The 19,813-nt window shown below is 43.5% G+C and overlaps 1 protein-coding gene across 1 annotated transcript in view; it reads left to right on the top strand.

Moving 5' to 3' along the window:
- Positions 1–13,071, top strand: part of GPR149 (G protein-coupled receptor 149) — a 38,714-nt gene extending 25,643 nt beyond the window's left edge. Inside the window, exon 4 of the mRNA XM_063131473.1 lies at positions 12,499–13,071. Coding sequence (XP_062987543.1) covers positions 12,499–13,071 — 573 coding nt within the window. The remainder of the gene's footprint in view (positions 1–12,498) is intronic.
- The last annotated feature ends 6,742 nt before the right edge of the window (positions 13,072–19,813 follow it).

Below are 19,813 nucleotides of genomic sequence, written 5' to 3' on the forward strand. Positions count from 1 at the left end.
TTTAACTTGCCACTTCACCGAAGCTTCTGGGTCTGGATTCTTCGTGGCATAAAGATCTGATCTTGCCATGATTCCAAGCCCTCCTGCTGAGGTGTGAGACAATAAAGAGGTCAGCCATGTAATCCACAAAGCTTTACTCAGCCAATAGACATCTCTTCTCACCTGAAGGCTGTGAGAATTCCAGGAGCTTTCCTCTAAGCTTAATTAGGCTAACTAAGCTAGGCAGCTGCCCTTTCAACTAAAAGGGAGTTTGCTGTGCAGTCCAAGAGCCACTTTAGCTCAGGGAAGTTTTTTCTCAAGAAGTCTTTGGTGAGCGGCTAGCCTGGTAGACTGCCTCTGGGATCTGTCAAGTCCAAAGTCCCCTCCCCCTCTGACAGTGGCTGTTCCCAGGGACCAGGGGAGGATAGGCTCTGAGTCGTTGACATTCTTCCTGATAAGCTCCTGGGAAGACTCCCCCTTGCCTCCTGAGAAGTTTTGGAGGATCTCCTCCCTCACTTCCTTTCTTGGCTTGTAAATTTCTCCTCCTCTTCCTTATTCTTCAGTTTCTGAGTCCAATTGATCTCCTGAAACTCTTTTCCCCACACTAGGGGCAAGAGGCCTGATCCTGACAGATCCTCTACACATATTTATTCCTGGGTTTTTTTTCCTTCTCTGCCTTTCTATATGTTCCATTACATAACTTCTGGATGACACTGTGGTATAGCAGAATTACACAATTACACAAAGGTTTCATTCCATCTTTCCTAGATATACCACAATTTCCCCAATTTGTTTTTTTTAAAAAAAATTAAAAGGGAGGGAAAGAATGGGAGAGGCTCTGGAGGAGGAGGATGTCATGTAAAGCACCTGCAAACTTCTGTGAGTGAAGAATCACACACTCACAATAAATGCCTCATGTAGAAAATCTCATAGACTGTTCTGTAACACACATTCTCTCCCCTGGTGGCTGCTGTTGTACAGTCAGCAGTATCTGGCCAGTTCACATGCCTCCAATTTCCTCCTCCGCCTTCATCACTATGAGAGGCCATATGGAGTGGTCTGTGTTAGGCTGGAGCAGGAGAATGAAGAGGCAGAGCCTGGTGCGCATGAGGACAATGGGGGTGGGGCACGTGTGCATGGCCCCATTTCCACTTTCCGACCTCATGCATTTCAAATAACTTATGAATATGGTTTAGATATGCTTAAGAACTGAGGCAGATGCCATTCCACCTTCGTAGGTTTCCAGATCCGGGGTCTTAGTAACCACGGGCCAGCTAAAATGGCAATAATATTTTTTAAAAAAACAACTGACTTTCAGATTCTAGACCAGCATGACTAACATTAGATATAATAACTACAGCCAATTTATGCACCACGGATTATAATTCAAATTCTAACATTGGCAGATGAGACTGCTGTGATATATTAAACTAGACTGGCCAAACCTTGAAAAGGATGAGAAAGAGTGACTAAAAAGAGACCTTTCATTAGAAAAGAATTTCCCATTTAGAAAATCACTTCCTTTTCCCCTAAGAATCATTTTTCTGATGCATTTGAAGGCATACATATAATCCAAAGTATTTTGCTCTGATCAAGAGCTAAATAAGCAGGTTCTCCATTACTTTCTTTCCTCCTCCTTTTTTCTATTTCTTTTAAAGAATCTTTCCAATTGTGCTTTTAAAGAAATAAATGTGAGGTATAATGTGCGGAAGAAGAAATATGTGAGTAATTGATTTATGGGGACTTAATGCATCTTGAATTATTCTTACAAATATGTTTTGCAGTATAATGTACAAAGAGTAGAACACGCTAAAGGGAAAAGAATGACACTTCAGAGTATTTCAAATTAAGATGTGATGGGTGTGTATGTTCCATTTTCTATTTTTACCAAAAAGAAGAAAGAAGTTACTTTATCTCTTACCTTTGGGTATTTTCTTTTTGAATTATATCATATCCTCCTTAGAACCAAGATTTTTCTTCTACATTTATAGTAAAATAAAACCCTGTTCAGGTGGCTAGAAGCATTGGGTACTGCATATGGAAAGGGGCTTCCAATAACAGTCCATTTAACTGCTCTTTTAGATGCTGATGTACACACTGGCCATGCCTCTCTAGGAAACGCACAAACATTACCAAGCTGAAGGGGGTGTACATACATATGAACAAATATAGTGTCCCCTTCATGGGGAGATGAACTGTGGTTGATCAAGGTTCACGCCCTCATGGAGGAAGCCCTACATGTATATATTAGGAGTGTGCACCAACCACAAGATTCAGTTTGGGCTCCAATTTGGCAAGTCAGGAAAACAACCCAATTCAGCTCAGACTGCTTCAAAGACTTCCTACTTTGGCTCAGCTTCAAATCCGAATCTCAGTTCAGAAACCCAAATCCAAAGATAGTGAATGTGGAGCATACAGTGGCAGATACAGAAGGACTCGAACATCCAGAATTTTCCAAGCTAACACCCAAAGATATGCCCTCCCAGGTCCCAGAGATTCCACAAAAACTGTTCTTGGCAAAGCATGCCAAACGCTGGAAACTGCTGATATACAGATAAGCACTGTTTTGAAAACAATATTCAGCAAGTCTTCAGGGCTGGAAGAACTCCTTCTTCCTCTGTCAACACATAGCCTACATTGAAGGAACTAGGGGGAGCATCTGCTTTGCTGGCTTTTGGAGTCAGGAGGGACAGAAGAGGCAAAAAATAATCAAGAATAAAGCCACAGATACTCTCAAATGGTTCATCTGGACAATGGTGCCATGTGCATTTTTAACATCTTCATCAAATCAGTATAGTACCTCAGGCTTCAAACTGGAGAAGTCACTCAAATATCTGATAAAGTCTCTCTCTCTCTCTCTCTTCTCAGACATTTGATCTCAGATTGTTGTGGTGGTGGTTCTTCATTGGGAAGAACTCTGTATACCAGTTATGTAAATATGTGTGCCTCTTCCTGGTGACCCAATTTCTAGGCATGAGAGCAGGCTTTTCATTTCTAATCAAGTTGCTGAGTTTACTTAGACCCAGAGAGCTAGACTCAGAACATGGTAAGCTAATTTTATATATATATGGGCTGCCTCCAGCAGCACAACGTGGGACAAGGTGGGAGCACAAGGTGGGAGGTAGTATAGCTGTGAAGGAAGGCTCAGCAGCCCGGGGGGGGGGGGGGGAGAGAGAAAGCATGGCTGAGTCCTGCTACCCAGCTGCCCATGGAGGAAGAGATCCCTCCTTCTCTCCATAGTCAAGACTGCTGCATTTCTCTGCTGCATAACGAGAAAGGGCATCCTTGTAAAACTGCCTTAAACCGAGTGCCACAGTTCAGTAGATTACTTTGGGCCAGACAAGCCTGCATCTCGTTCTCAGACTAACCTGTTTCACAAGGTTGCTGTGAAGACAAAATGGAGTGGGGGGGGCATGTATGTTGTCCTGAGCACATAGTAGCGAGAGTAGGATATAAATGTAATAAATAAATAAATAAATAAAGTCAGATCACTGGTCTGTCTAACCCAGGGATGCAACTCCCATGAGCTTGAGTCAGCATAGCCAATGGTGAGGGTTGATGGGAATTGCAATCCAACATCTGGAGACTATGTTTCCCATCCCTGTTTTGGTCTTGCATGAATGATCTTAGTGCTTCATTACAAATGGTAGCAATGTGCAAGAAGCAACTGGATCCGTCGTGATGACAGATCTCCATTCTGTTCAGCAAGAATTCACTCTCATTGAAGAATCCCAAGAATTCTTACATGGCTGGTGAGATACACAGTTCTGTCTTCCAGAAATCTAATTAGACACGCCTGAAGCCATCATCGCACCATGGACTCCATCTCTGTTTGAGCAATCTGTCTTCATTTATCTCCTTTTTCTATGCACTTCAGATGTACTAAGTGGATTTTCAGGCTGAAGCTGCAGGCCGTATAAATTAACAGAAATGTAGACGTGCAGAGACTGAGGCTGTTCCAGACTGACGCTGTGCCATTGTTTCTCCTTAATGGATTGTTGTGGAAAGAAAAAAAAGGCAGAAGAAACAATGGGAAAACACAGGAACATTACATGCAGAAGACAATGATATCTGGACCCCATAAAATTCTATGAATAAGGCAGGAAGGGAACATGACAAAAACCTTGCCTGGAAGCAAGCCCTAAACAACCTGGGATCAGGATACCTGAGAGAATGCCTTCTCCCTTACCAACCTGCCCAGTCACTGAGGTCATCAGAGGACATGTTCCTGGTGATTCCACATGGACCTATGGTGCAAATGGAGTCCACCAGGAGAAGAGCCTTCAGAGTGGTGGCCCCCTTTCTGTGGAACTCCCTGCCCCTGGAGGTGAGGCAGGAGCCAACATTCCGTCGCCTCCTAAAAACAGTCTTATTCCGGGAAGCATTCCTTAATTGACAGCTACAGATGTTATTGACATTCTGTGTTTTTAGTATAATAATGGTCTTTTAATTTTGGTATCTTTTACTGTTTTAGTTTTTATGTTCACTGCTCCGGAATCTGTTTCAGATATGGAACAATATAGAAATTGTATAAATAAATAAGCACCTTAAGTACAGAGAAAGCCTCAATGTTTGCAGCTGGAGCACTGATAGCACTAGGTGGCGGCCTAGGGTACCATGGCTCTGCCTGGAGGTAACCTTAGTGGCTGCCCAGGGCCCTGCGGTGCACCCCAGTCTCATACATTGCATGTTGAAACGTCTTCCTGACGGGCTTGCGAGCCTCTATTGTGAGGCAAGACTCTCCTCTCTTCCTGCTAACGACAATGCAATGCTATTTTATTTATTAAAACATTTTGTATCCTGCTCTATATCACAAAGATCTCAGGACGGCATATGAAATTATACAAACAATATAAAACAATAAATATACACAGCAAAAAATAAATTAAACCATTAATAACCACGAATGACCATAATTTGAAAACCAAAAAGGAGGACAACATGGCCGCCCACAAGGAGGAGTGCCCACCAACATGTCCACCCCAAGGGGGCGTGCCCACCAACATGTCCACCCCAAGGGGGCGTGCCCACCAACATGCCCAGCCCCCAAAGGGGCATGCCCTCCAACATGCCCAGCCCCAAAGGGGGCGTGCCCACCCAAACATGGCCTTGGTCACAGGTCTGATTTCACACCACACAATTAAGACAAACCTGTTCTACATAACATCTTAATATTAAAATCACTGGAATAAAGAACAAATAAGACTTTCAATGTATCTGAAATTAACTTCACTCATTTCTACTTCTGTAGCTTTTACTGTACTTTGAAGCTTTTGCTATACTCTGTGTGATACAGTTTCCCCTTCCCTCAAATATCTTTTCTGACTGGAAATCCTTCATTATATGACCATAGTCTCACCTTTCCTAACATTTAACACTCTTTCCCCATCACCTTTCTCATATCCATACTCACATTCAGCATACTGCTATCACTGAACAAATGAAGCAGTTGACAAGTACAGAAAAAATTAGTACGACAACCAAGCAACCAAGCATTCAGAAAGAGTATAAACTACTATTACCCTGCAAACATTAGCCATGGAACAAAATGGACTAAAGGCTAGCACCTCTTAGCTTGTTTCAATTTAAACCAGACATAACAGTCAAAAACAACCAAGAAAAACACACTCACCTCATTGACATAGCAATATCTAATGACAAAAATGTTGCAGAAAAGGAAGAGGAAACACCACTGGCTATGTAAATTAAAGAACTATGACAACAGGAATAAGTTACAAGTATTAAGTTAGTAACATCAGTCACCCGCATCACATCATTTTTATTTTTTTTAGAGAAAACCTACACGCGCGCCAACATCCAGAAATCAGCCATACTTGAAACATGTTCAATAGTCAGCAAATTTCTGAATCAGTAAAAAACAGCCTGACTTGGCAAAGCCCATCATGTTTATCTAGAAAAAACACCAAGAGCAAGAAAAGAGAGATAAATAAGGATAATAATAATAATGGCAGCCAGGTTAATTTTTAAAAGGTTTTTAAGAATGATAGACAATTATCAGCCATTGTTACAAAATATACTAGGGGTGTGCACGGACCCCCTGCTCCGCTTCTCTTCCAGATCCGCGATTTGTGGATCAGGCCCCTCCGCACCCGCTCCACCTATGTCCGCTCCGCTCCGCTGCGGAGCTCCGGATCCGGATCGGAGCTCCGTTTCCCCCCCCCAGGCTTGCATTAAGCTAAAAAAGTATACATCTTTTTTTCTGTTAAAGTTAGAAACCTCAAGTTTGGCACCATGACACCTCATGGATGTATACACATGCACGCCAAGACACAAGGCAATCCCATCATCCCCTGATTTTTGGGGAATTTATGAAAATCGGGCACCCCATTCACACCCCTTTCCATAGCTCCGTCAATTTGCACGTTAAAAACCTCAAACTCGCCAACATGATAGCTTATCCAGGGATACCCAAGCACGCCCAGACTCTAGGCAGCCCCATCATCCCCTGATTTTTGGGGAATTTATGAAAATCGGGCACCCCATTCACACCCCTTTCGATAGCTCCGTCAATTTGCACGTTAGAAACCTCAAACTCACCACCATGATAGCTTATCCAGGGATACCCAAGCACGCCCAGACTCTAGGCAGCCCCATCATCCCCTGATTTTTGGGGAATTTATGAAAATCGGGCACCCCATTCACACCCCTTTCGATAGCTCCGTCAATTTGCACGTTAGAAACCTCAAACTCACCACCATGATAGCTTATCCAGGGATACACATGCACGCCAAGTCTCAAGGCAGTCCCATCATCCCCTGATTTTTGGGGAATTTATGAAAATCAGGCACCCCATTCACACCCCTTTCGATAGCTCTGTCAATTTGCACTTTAGAAACCTCAAACTCGGCACCATGATAGCTTATCCAGGGATACACATGCACGCCAAGGTACAAGCCGACGACGACGGCGGCAGAGCCCGGTAAGGGACCAAGGAGGAGGGGGGCCTTACCTGTGTCCGTCCACGGTCCGTCGGCTTCTTCAATTGAGCCCGCGGTTCAACCAGGAAGTCTGGGCCGCAAGCGGCCCAGACTTCCTGGTTGAACCGCGAGCTCAATTGAAGAAGCCGACGGACCGCGGATGGAGGCAGGTAAGGGAGAGGAGGGCGGGGGGGGGGGTTACCAGGCCCTGCCGCTGTCGCCGCATGGGCAGCAGCAACAGCAGCAGGGCCCGGTAAACCCCACTTACCTTTCTGGCGGAGCTCCGGATCGTGGCGAAGGATCCACCTTCACCTCGATCCTCTTCGCCATGCTCCGCCGGCCCCCCAATCCTCTTCTCCTCCGCCTTAAGGGCAGGCGAAGCCCCCCGCCCCACTTCTAATTCGCCGGTCTGATTAGAAGCGGAGCACATCCCTAAAATATACATCATGCCAATTATATCAAACAAATTGGAGGAAGGTCTATGGGTCAAAATGCATTATTTAATAGGAATATCACTTCCAAATCATCCCCTACAAATTTCAGCATACAGGCCCCCCTCCACACACACACACACACACTGCAAACATGCATCCATTCATAGTCAAACAACCAGGCATCCCATTCAGACATCATCACATCAATACACACACTGCCAGCACACACACACACAGGATCACCCATTCCAAAGCACACTCAAACAAACAGGCACCCTCACCCATACACCCACTCTCACACACAAACACACAGACCTTAGTCTTACCTCCTCCTCCTCCTTCTTCAGCGCTGGGGTGGGTGGGTGCTGGAGGCCACATTGCTGGAAGTTCCCACACGCAGCCCCCAGCCATTTGCCTCACATTGATCCGGATGTGTGATGCAAGGCGATGGGTGGGGCTGGAGGCTGCTTTCCCACTCTTCCAGGAACACAGCTTCTAGCCCCGCCCGTCGCCTTGTGTCGCCTCGATCCGAGGCTTTTCTTGGTCAGCGCCATTGTGCCAAGAAAAGTTCCAGATGTGCGCTGAGCGGGGCTGGAGGCCGCGTTCCCGCACTTTCGGGAATGCGGCTTCCAGCCCCGCCCGTCGCCTCATGTCGATCCAAAGCTTTTCTTGGCCGGTGCCATTGCGCAGTCCAAGAAAAAGTTCCGGATGTGCACCGACAGGTGATGGGCGAGGCTGGAGGCTGTGTTCCCACACTTCTGGGAATGCGGCCTCCAGCCCCACCCCTCATGTCAATCCGGGGCTTTTCTTTGTCAGCGCCAGCGTGCTGGTGAAGAAAACACCCGGATGTGTGATGAGAGGCAACAGGTGGGGCTGGAGGCCAGGCCTTTCCCCAGTTAATTGGTGCCAGCCTTGGTTGCCCTGGAGAACCCCCATATTTCTGGAGGTCTCCGGGGTTTTCCGGGTCATCTGGTCACCCTAGAAAAGCAGTATAGAATTTAAAAACAGTAGAACTATGTACAGGCTTGGTGAATTTAGCCATCAAAGGCTTTGTTCAAAAGCCATGTCTTAACTTGGCACCGAAATGAAACCAATTGGGCCTCCAAGGGGAGGGCATTCCATAGCTGGGGTGCCACAGCAGAGAAAACCCTCTCCGACATCCCACCATAGCATATGTCTTGCATTGGTGGGACGAGGAAGAGGGCTCCTCCAACAGATCTCAAATTTCGGGCAGGCATAAATGTTAGAAGGTATGCCATAAATGTACGGAGAGAATAAAAAGAGATTAGGCCCAGTCTCAGGATATGGGCTGGATTGATCAAAACACGTTGGGTAAAAGCCTTGACATTCATTTTCCTGCTGAAGAACCTATTAAAGCAACCTGCATGTTCTGCCAACTCTGTTCAGCAGGGAAGGCTGTCTCTTCACACGCCTACCTGTCATGCCTCCCTCAGTTTCTTCTGAGGATGAAGGGAGATAGCAGGTTGCAGACCCAGATGAAGGGACTAGCACAGAGGCAGCCCGAGATTCCTCACGACCTGGCAGTGATCAATGCCCTGCTGCAGTCCCCTCCGTTGGATTCAGAGGACAAAGTTCTGCTGATTCCTAGCAGAGCGAAGGAGGCTTCATGTGAAGGAACAACGGAGGCGAGTGTCTGTCTGTTTAAGAGGCTCCCAGAATACAAAGGACTAATTGCTAGCAGCTGCTCCAGGATGCTGAAGTTAAAAGCAGGAAGCAGCCTAAAAGACAACGCTAGAGAACAACATTGTACCTCCATGCTGGAGCTCATCAGCCTTGTCCTAGACCCTGAGCTCAACCTCACCTTACACCTGTGACTTCCATGGATTTTGATGCTGGATTGCTAACAGGACTTCTCTCTGCCTCGTTGAATTGACTTGGCTGAACCAGTAAAATTTATTTATATATTTATTTATTACATTTTTATACCGCCCAATAGCCGAAGCTCTCTGGGCGGTTCACAAAAAATACCTAGTTCTTCGTACAGCCTCACCTTGCCTTGCCCCCTCCTTCCCTGGCTTTAATGGGTTTATGAGCCAGCTTATCTGGAAGCAATTTATTGCAGCGATTGCATACCAGCTTCGGCAAAAGTCTGGTGCTACCTGGAAATCAAAAGGGTCCTTTTCAGATGGAGGGTTCTTAGGAGTCAACATTGGAAGGCATGGTGCAGCCGCTCTGTTCTTTTCACCTAAACAGATTTTCTCAGTTAAGGGAAAAGATGAAACAAGCTGTAAGAAAACGGACACACATCCCATATACTTCTGTGAATGAGGCAGGGCATTCTAAAGGCCTTGTCTGGAAGCACCCAGTTAGTGGTGTAGTGGCAATTTTGAAGCACAGGCGCTCATCTTGGCCATGTTCACTTATCTATGTGAATCCATATCAACAAACCAGCTTTAGCAGTTTTCATCTCCACCAGGAGCAGGCGTTTTGTAAAGCTAATAGGTCTTAAATGCCCATTCAAGACAACCCCAACCCCAAATACTTGGCATTACAACAAGGAACAATATATTGTTGCCGGGAAAATTCATTTGCTGTCCCCACCCCCACCTTCTGTGAGAATTCCAGCTAAGCTCAGAGGGAACAGGGGAGTCTGAGGTGGGTGACTGATGACATCACCATCCCTGCTATTATTTATTTATTTATTTATTTATTTATTTATTTATTTATTTATATAGCACCATCAATGTACATGGTGCTGTACAGATTACACAGTAAATAGCAAGACCCTGCCGCATAGGCGTACAATCTAATAACAAAGAGCCAGCACTGCATCGCTGGCAATATTGGCTCCACTATACCACTGCCCATAGTCCAGTAGTTGATCTAAAATGACGTTGCCTTAACTAGCAGGCTGTGAAACTTTCCTGTTTATCCATTTATAAGCTGGCTTTTCATACAATACTTTTTAATGGCTTTTTGTTACTTATATTGTACACTGCTTGGAATCTCTTGTGACAAAGAGCAGTACAGAAATGTTTTCAATCAATGGCTTGCCAGTGGATATACATACGTCCTTAGGCCGCAATCCTATGTATGTTCAGACTGAAAAATGTCCTAGAACTCCCAGCATTGGGTGTGCAGGCTGTTGTAAAGCAGACTGCCCACCCTCCCTTTGAAAGATCCAGCTTTGGAGCTTGAGGCCTAGCTGCCCTAGATGGGGAGGAATGCCTTTTGCCAGCTCGAAAGTTAAGTCTGACCATTGTGGCGCTCCATGCTCTAGTAACTTCTGGATTGGATTACTGCAACGAACGTATTGTACGTGGGGTTGCCATTAAAGACAATCTGGAAGATTCAGCTAGTGCAGAATGTGGCTACTAGATTGTTAATAGGTGCAGCTAGATGGGATCATGTTACATTGATCCTGAGGGAGCTACACTGAGTGCTTATTTGGTTTGGGGCCCAAATCAAGGTGCTGATTTTAACTTGTAAAGCCTGAAACAGTTTGGGACCTGAAGGAACACTATACCAGTCTGCCCAGGACTTAAGATCTGCTAGGAAGGCTCTCCTCAAAGTGCCTTTCACACATTAACATTATGGAACTCCGTCCCCATGAAACTGTGACCAGCGCTGACTTCATCATGCTTTTGGCACCAGGGCCGGATCTACACTACTGCTTTAAAGCACTTTATAACAGTTTTATAGCGCTTTAAAGCAGTTAAAGCGCCTTATAACTGTTATAAAGCGCTTTAAAGCAGTAGTGTAGATCCTGCCCTGGTTAAAGGATGGTTGCTTGGTAAGACATTTTAGCTGCTTGGTTCATCTTTTTGAATTTTATCGCCTTTTAGATTGTTTTAGGGATGTATTGTGTTTGGACTTGATTGCATTTTAGTATTATGTCCTTTTTTGGCTCTTGTTTTGTACACCACGCCACACACCGTGGTTTAAACAGCACAACCACACTCTCTCTATTCTAGAGAAAAGTCGGTGAGCCAGCAACTCACAGGGGAAACCATTCCTCATTCCACACTAACACTACTCCTGATTGGCTCCAGAAAATCTTACAAGGTCTGTACAGCACCATGAAAACTTGATGGCGCTATATAAATAAATATTATTATTATTAATAATAACAATATGTACATAGAAACAGGGAAATAAGTTTGCCTAAAATATTCTCAAGCATGATCTACATTTGGGTCCCATTTTCCCCTGTCACGGTGATGGGGTTGCAGTCTCAGCTTGACCTAGAGATATGAGAATTTTGTTTCAGTTTAAAAAATGCCATAACATGCCATTAGCAACCCTGAATCCAAACACAAATGCATTTTTTCAGGCGAACATTGCAATTGTGTTTGCAAAATGTGTCCTCTTTTTCTTGTGTTTTATTATTTTAAATTGCACTTTAAAATATGCATTTTTAAAAAAAGATGCATTTTCACTCTTTCAGTGGTTACTTTAAAAATGCACATTTTTCACAATAGTAAATGCAGGCTTTTCACTTTTGAACCCGCTTCCCCAATGTTCATGCTCAGGGAAGAAAATGATGCAAACGGAGCTAAAATCCAACTGAGAGGAGCTCAAAGATCACTAGTTCTTCCATTCCTACTTTGGGGGATGTGAAGTCGATAACCCCAAGGCATATTCACCTAATGCTAAACCACGTTTAAGTATTGTGTCCAAGCAAGGCCAATGAATTGGTGCATGGGAGTTTGCTTACTTGGAACAGTTGATGGAGAACATCAGCGGCTTCCCTTTTTCTTTTCTTATTTCCCCACCCCCACCCCGTTCCCCCACTTTGATTTTCTTCTGCTTCTCTCCTTTACTCCACTCACTTTTATTTATTAACTTTTATTAACTGTGTCATGTATGGTCTCTGCATCCTGGAGTTGGGATGCTATGAGTGTGGACTTATCTTAAAAGAGGGTGGATTGGGAAAGGGACAGGTTAAATGCCTTATACAAGATATTCCATAACAGTTTGTCTATTATACTTATTTAAAATTAAGAACTGTGAATAAAAAGATGTATTTTCATACTGATGATTAAAATCCAAGGCATCTAAGAGAGGGGAGAGTGTGCTCAGTTTACAGCAATGAAAACAATGAGTGAGGCATAATTGGCTTGTTGACAACAGATTCTTGGCTTGTGGAAACAACATGAAATAATAGCAATTTTCTTTCTTTCCAGCGGTCAGGTGGTGCCCTAGCTATTCCTTTGTGTGCGTTTCAAGGGACCGTATCTCTCCATGCGCCCACAGGAAAAACTCTTTCTTTATCTACATATGAAGTAAGCACTGAAGGACAGAAAATTACACCCACCTCGAAGAAAATTGAAGTCTATCGCTCCAAGAGTGTGGGTCATGAGCCAAACCCGGAGGATTCTCCAACCACATTTGCCGACACAAGCGTGAAGATTCATTTAGAGGTGCTTGAAATTTGTGACAACGAAGAAGCCATGGACACTGTGTCCATCATCAGTAATATCAGCCAGTCCTCCACCCAAGTCCGATCTCCATCTTTGCGTTATTCTCGAAAAGAAAATAGATTTGTCTCCTGTGATTTAGGGGAAACCGCTTCCTATTCACTCTTCATACCCTCAAACAATCCTGACAGCGATATTAACATATCAATTCCTGATACTGTGGAAGCTCACAGGCGGAATAGCAAAAAGCAACATATGGAGAAAGAAGGTTATCAAGAAGAGATTCAAATGTTAAACAAAGCATACAGAAAAAGAGAAGAAGACGGTGTGAGCAACTAAACAAACAAAACAAAAATAGTTTAATTGAGAACTCAGATTGGACCAATTTGGGTCTTCTAGGTGAAGATGGGTCATTTGGACATCGTATTTTGCTTGGACATTAAATCAGTATTAAGGATATTGACACAACAGTAGAAAACATTTACAATAGAATTTAAGATACAAAGTGACAAAGGTCACAATCCTGCCCGTTGCTAAGCAGTTGTTTAAAGGAGCAATCCTACGTTCCCTGGGAGGTGAGGCTGACCTCCATTCTCCACCTGCAGAGATGGAGATTCGCCGCTGGACATCTCCCTGGTATGGTGGCAGGAAGCTCCTGTTGTACTGACAGTTGTGGGGCCAGAAATGGGGCATTTCCGGGGTGTTAGGGAAGGGCAATAGAATCCTAAGCTCTATCTTTCCCGATATGTCCCCAAAATGGGCCCAATGTTTTGCCAGCCATGGAACCGGAATAGTAAGCTTCCTTCCATTGGAGTTAATGGTGGAGAAAGGTTAAAAGAAACCACCATTAAAACACCCCATGCCTCCCACCCTGGCTATAGTGAGTCAACAGGGTATTGAATGTGGTGGGATAATTAACTGTGGAAACATATAAAAGAAGAGTTGGTCAATCTGAGTGTTTCTTATTCTTAAAAACTTCTTTTCATTAGCATCTTTAAGAATAAAGATTTTTTTTATTCTAAATCATTCTTAGAGAAATGCAAAACCTGGCCCTTTATTTCAATGTATTTTTCTGCCCCAGGATCTCAGATATCCATAGATACTCACTCTCCGGGCTTTCAGATATCCTTGCTTTCAGGAACTAAGGATTAGCGATAGGGGTGGTAGAATGTGTTCAATTCAACGCTACCTAATTCACACTTCCCAAACCAATACACTAACTCAAACAGTTATTCTTTGGTATATACTCTTCTGAATTTTGTGATGCAGTTCTCTAATTCAAAAATGCATACAAAAATGCATGTATTAAAGGGAAATTTGCACAAAAATGCATATATTAGTGAAACTAATGTACAAAAATGCATTATATGTGGGGGAATTTGCTTGTAAAAATGCATACAATGCAAAAAGGCATACAGAATATGTCTATTAGGAGAAATCCACTCAAAAATGCATACTTGAAGCAGAGGAAAGATAGAATATACTTAAGAGTGAGAAACTAAAAGAAACCAAAATTGACATATTCATCCATCTTTATCAAGGATGTAAACTGGATGCATATTGGATTGGGAATCAAAACTCAGATAAGTGTGTATTCCTTTCAATGAAATTTTCAACTACAAATGCATTTGGTCCTTTACTTTCAAGGGGATGTGCTTCCCCATTCTTAAATTCTTACCTACTGTAGCTTGTGCAAGAGTTTACACATCAAGCCTCCATTCAGAAAGAAAGTGGGTTCAGATAATTGTCCATATTAGCAGAATTTAAATATCCATATCAGAATCTGCTGGATTACCGGTGCTGCCCTAATTATCCTGTGCTAGGTGTTCTGCTGCAGTTCTACAAAACCCAGACTACCCATTACACAACATGGAAGGAAATGAAATTATATATCCAGTTTAAGCAGTTCTAAAACAATAGAAAAAGTATGCTGATTTTCTGGTTTTAATGAGCGCCACACAGGTGCAATTTGACATCATACTGTCATTAAATTTGAGTAGTCAAAATTTAAGTATCTACATCTTGTAAATATGGCCACGTGCATTTTGACACACCTGCTTTGAATTGCATTATGCAAACTATAATAAAGGTTGAGCCTCATGTTGCAACTTTTAGCACTGACTATCTGATCCAATTACTGCAGTTTACTTGAGTTGCAGTTTGAGCTCTCCACACATTTCCGCATATCACAAATTCAGTGCAGTGTCCGTACAATGACAACAGAACTGGCTACATGATGCGCGATCAACAGAGCCAGACAATTGGATGTTGAGCTGCTGTTTGAAAGATCTTTGCAGTGCAAAACAAAACAAATTCATTCAACATACCTATATGTGCACTAGTGTGCACATGGGACATGTGTGTATGAACTAGGAGTGTGCACGGTTCTCTTCCAGATCCGCAATTTGCGGATCGGGCCGCTTTGCTCCGCCCCGCTCTGCCTATAGTCCGTTCCGCTCTGCTGCGGAGCTCCGGATCCGGATCGGAGCTCCACTTTTCCCCCCCTTACGCTTGCATTGAAATCCAAAAAAGTCTACAACTTTTTTTCTGTTAAAATTAGAAACCTCAAGTTTGGCACCATGACACCTCATGGACATATACACATGCATGCCAAGCCTCAAGCCAATCCAAGCATTCCCTGATTTTGGGGGAAATTTTGAAAATCGGACACCCCATTTTCAGACATGGACTGTTCTCCGACATTTTGACAGATAAATTTTTTTGAAGTGGGCACCCTCACAGATGCCATCTAGATCCACATTCATGCTAACTTTCAAGCAAATCCCATCATCCCCTGATTTTTGGTGGGGCTTTAACTTTTTAACTCACCCTAAATCAAGTCCCATGCTAGAACTATGTCAATTTTCACGTTAGAAACCTCAAACTCGGCACCATGACACCTCATGGACGTATACACATGCATGCCAAGACTCAAGCCAATCCAAGCATCCCCTGATTTTGGGGGAATTTTTGAAAATGGGACACCCCAGTATCTCAGGGATTTAAAGCTGCAGACAGCTCAATGGGGCCATTTCAAAGGAAATCCCAACATGCCATGAATTGGGGAGTAGAGATAAACCTATATGAATCTTCCTCCACACTTGAAAAATTGATTTGGAACTTCCAAAAGTCTAAGTGAGCGCAGGAAGGACTTATCCCCTGAGTCAAAGCAAGACACACACAAACCATCCCTGCAAGGCGGGCAGGGGAGGACGGAGGGAAGGCAGGCAGGCAGCAGACATTTCTGGGGGCATAAGGAAGTGAGCCAAGGATAGTTTCAAAGCCAGTAATGCAAACCATCCCTGTGAGGTGGGAGCAGCACAGAGAGATGTCTTTTCTTTTGCATCCCATAACTAGGAGACTAGGAGGATAAGAGTAAAACTTTGTGATCCTTGCTTCAGAGTTGATTGACTGCACTGTGATCACAGCCATTACTAAACAACAAAATAATAACGTTAATAGCAGTACTAATTAATATTAATAGCAACAACAACAACAAGGAGTTGAACCACAATGAAAGCCTGCCTGACTTCACTGAAGAGGAAAAGTCAGGAGAGCTTGGGCTATGGGGTGTAAATATAAAATGGAATAAATAAATAAATAAATAAACAAAGGAGGGGTAGAATTAAAAGCAGCAGTGTTGCTGAATAAACAACAGGAAGAATTTTTTTAAAAAGGCTATATCTGTCTTTTATCAGTAAGAGGGAAGTGGACATGCCCAGGGGGAGGGGGAATTATGCCAATTTTGACTGGCCCTGTCTAGGGACCAGTCTTTAAGAAGCAAACTAACACTTCAACTCATGATAGGCATTAGTCTCTCTCCACTGGATTACTCTTTGGAGGGCTCTGATGACCCTCCAGGGTGGGAGAGTGTGTGCACTGGGCACGTCCACATGCCCTAGGGGACTTTATCCCCTTGCACCACGTCTATTCAGTTGTTCACCAAGGTTAGGGTGGGTAGCAGTGCTGTGTTTCCTATCTGTTATTTATTTGCTTAGCATATGATTTCAGGTTGTGTTTGTGCATTTGGTGGGGCTACTGTTTTAAAAAACACTGGGAAAAGTCTGTTCAGATTAAGAAAGAGAAGTTTCCCAGTATTCCAAGTTACTAGTATCCCATTTTGCCTATCCCCTCCTCCAACTTTGGGATCATGTGCCTCTCAGCACTTCAAAAAGGTATCTCTCCCGCTTTTTTTACCCAATTTTTCCAAAAATTATAGCAAGCGAACCGCACCACGCAGAGAGCTGAGAGTAGGCTCAAAATGACCCCCAGCCACGACTCTCTAAGCACAAGGTTTCAGAAAGATAGCTTAAAAAACAACACAGTTATCCCCTATTCTTTTCCGCAATGCAATCCTATGGGCGAAATTTTCCAAAATGGTGATCGGAGAGCTCCGCGAAAAGAGAAGTGCTCCGCCTATGGCCGCTTCTCTTCGTCGTGCTTCTAAGGGTCCGCGGTCCGCTTCTACTCCACCTCTGGGCAAGGTGGAGCAGGCCAATTCGCTTCTGATTCTCCGATTCTAATCGGGGCGGAGCACACCTCTAGTACAAACACAGTAGCTATTCACTTCAATGAAGGGGATACCACTATATGTACATCCTATGTAGATACTGAGTTGTACTTTTCATTGAAATGAATGGGGAAACCATTGTGTGGAGAGGAGTCTTCAAACTCACAAGAGATACTGAAATTCAGACGTAGCAGAATCAGGTTACAAGTTATCAAAATTTATAAAGTTGGAAGGCAACATAGCTCCAGAACATTTTGTTGGCAGGGTCAGGAATGAATTCTTTCCATAGTTGGGGTCCACATTCTTTTAGACCTTGTATCAGGAAGTGAACTCTTCATCCTGCCCATTTTACCTTGCACCAGTCCAGCCTTCCTGAACCCAGTGCCCTTCAGATTTGTGAGACTACAGCTCCCATTACTCCTAGCCAGCATGTCAATTTGTCTGGGAAATTTGGAGTTGCAGTCCCAAAACATTTGGAGGGCACCAGGCTGCCCTAGTCCCAAACTGATGGGTACCTGAATTCACACCCACAATGGTTCCACAACCTAACAGTAGGTCCTGATTTATAATTTGGTAATAGCTAGTATAGTAAGTCTAGACATTTGCCAAATCCAGTGGTGCACATATTCTGAGTGACTTACTGAAAGTCACTTGCTTCAAGCAACCTATTTCCACAGAGATGCCACAGTGCAGTGACTGCAAAAGTGATCACCTACTGGGAAATATCTAGCTGCCTGAATCAACTAATCCTTAATCTGGTCATGCTCATATGATGGTCATAGAAGAGGTGCAGGTGGTTGCTTCTGATTCAGCAGTGCTCAATTTTCGATTTATGTTGAAGCCATATATCTGTTAATCATGGGCGATTCTGTGACTCTTGAGGCCCTCGCGAACAGTAAACATAAATTCTGCAATCCCAATCTCTATTTGCAGAAGCTGACTTGGAGCCCTTGCAGAACTTGCGATGGTCATACACAAGCTTGCTTATTGCAACTTCTCCAAGGAACAACTAAGTGGAGAAATTACAGATGGGATAGCTTTGACCACTACAGGGGGCATTGATGCAAAGTAGGAGTGTGTCTGTTGAAGTACAAAAGAAATAAAGAACATTTTTAGCTGAAATCAATAGGATGTGGAATATGATCTATGGTGGAGTACAGACCTCCACCAAGCAATTTTGCTAGGTTTAGTAGAACTCTTCCCCCCTTCAGTGTTTGTCTCAAGCAGGGACCCCCAAATTTGCCACAAAATGTTGCTTTAGGATAAACCTGGATGCAAATTAAGAGGGGTGTATCCATGGAGTCCATCTACCAGCAAAATGGACCCCTCTGGTGGAATGGATTCCCCCTCCCACATGCAGCTCCTGCGTGCCCCACAAATATGCTCCGAAGGGCTGGAGGTCCCTCCAGAGCAGATCCGGGAGACACAGGAGTGCAAGGAATAGGAAGCTCTGTTGCCTAAGTGGAAGTCCACTCTCATGATATTGGATGTAGCTCAGTGTCTGTGGACAATCCCCTTGGGATGGGTTGGGTGGGGGGAAATCACCAGTCTTATCAAAAGTGTTGGGTGTGTGTGTGTTTGCCCCTATTCTTCGAAACCATCCCTTTTAAACTCAGGTTGCAATATAAGTTTAGGCAAGTCTTAGTGGCAATCAGGGCTCTATCGACTCCCCAACCCCAACAAATTGGACCAGTTTTATTTCCCTCAACATTCCTCAGATGTTTCTCCCAAGCAGGAACCTCCAAATTAATCTCAAAATATAGCATCAGGCAAATTTCAGTGGCATCTCCAGTCCACATGAACATGGCAAATGGCTTGCCAATAAAGGCAATGATATGATGTAATTAAGTTTCCGTTAGCCTCTTGGACAAATTTATTCCTGAACAATGAAGTGGCAGTGAAGTCATGAAAGGGATATTTTGGGCCTAAGGCATCAGAAATACTTAAACCACCTCTGCTTTTAGAGTCCTGTTCAACTGTTTTGTTTTGTTTTGGGGTGTTTTTTTTAAAGGAAGTTCAATATTTTGTGTAGGAAACAATTTTACAGATGATATTTTAACACTGTTAGCTGTGGTTTATCTTGGGTTAGACTTTAGATGATGCATTACAATATAATATTAAAGTGGTCCTCAATTCAATCTAATTGTCAAGTACTGTACTACTGTTCTATAATTGAAAGTGAATAAATTTCCTTTTATTCCAAATCCATAAACTACCTTCTGTTCAGCGTCTAAACTGGTTTGTGTTTCATTTCCAAACTCTTGGTTGAAAAGAATCAGAGTGAGATTGACAAGATGTTATTTATTTGTCAATCAAGAACAAATCCCCCCCCCACACACACACAGTTCATGCATTAGTAATCACTGGTAATGGTGCACTGCTTATCATTTTTAGAAACCCAGTTGGATTTAAATTTTTAAAACCCCTTCTAAATATCTAATGGGAAATGATTTTGTCCTTTTCCCCTTTGAATTTTTCTCTCCTCTGTGACCTTTAATGTGCATCAGAAGAACACAGGCCTGACATTTGTGGGCAGAAGGATGGTTGTCAAAGTGACCTTTTTGAAGGTGA

This window comes from Elgaria multicarinata, chromosome 8 (assembly GCF_023053635.1).
Source record: "Elgaria multicarinata webbii isolate HBS135686 ecotype San Diego chromosome 8, rElgMul1.1.pri, whole genome shotgun sequence".
In the NCBI taxonomy this organism is placed as follows: Eukaryota; Metazoa; Chordata; class Lepidosauria; order Squamata; family Anguidae; genus Elgaria; species Elgaria multicarinata.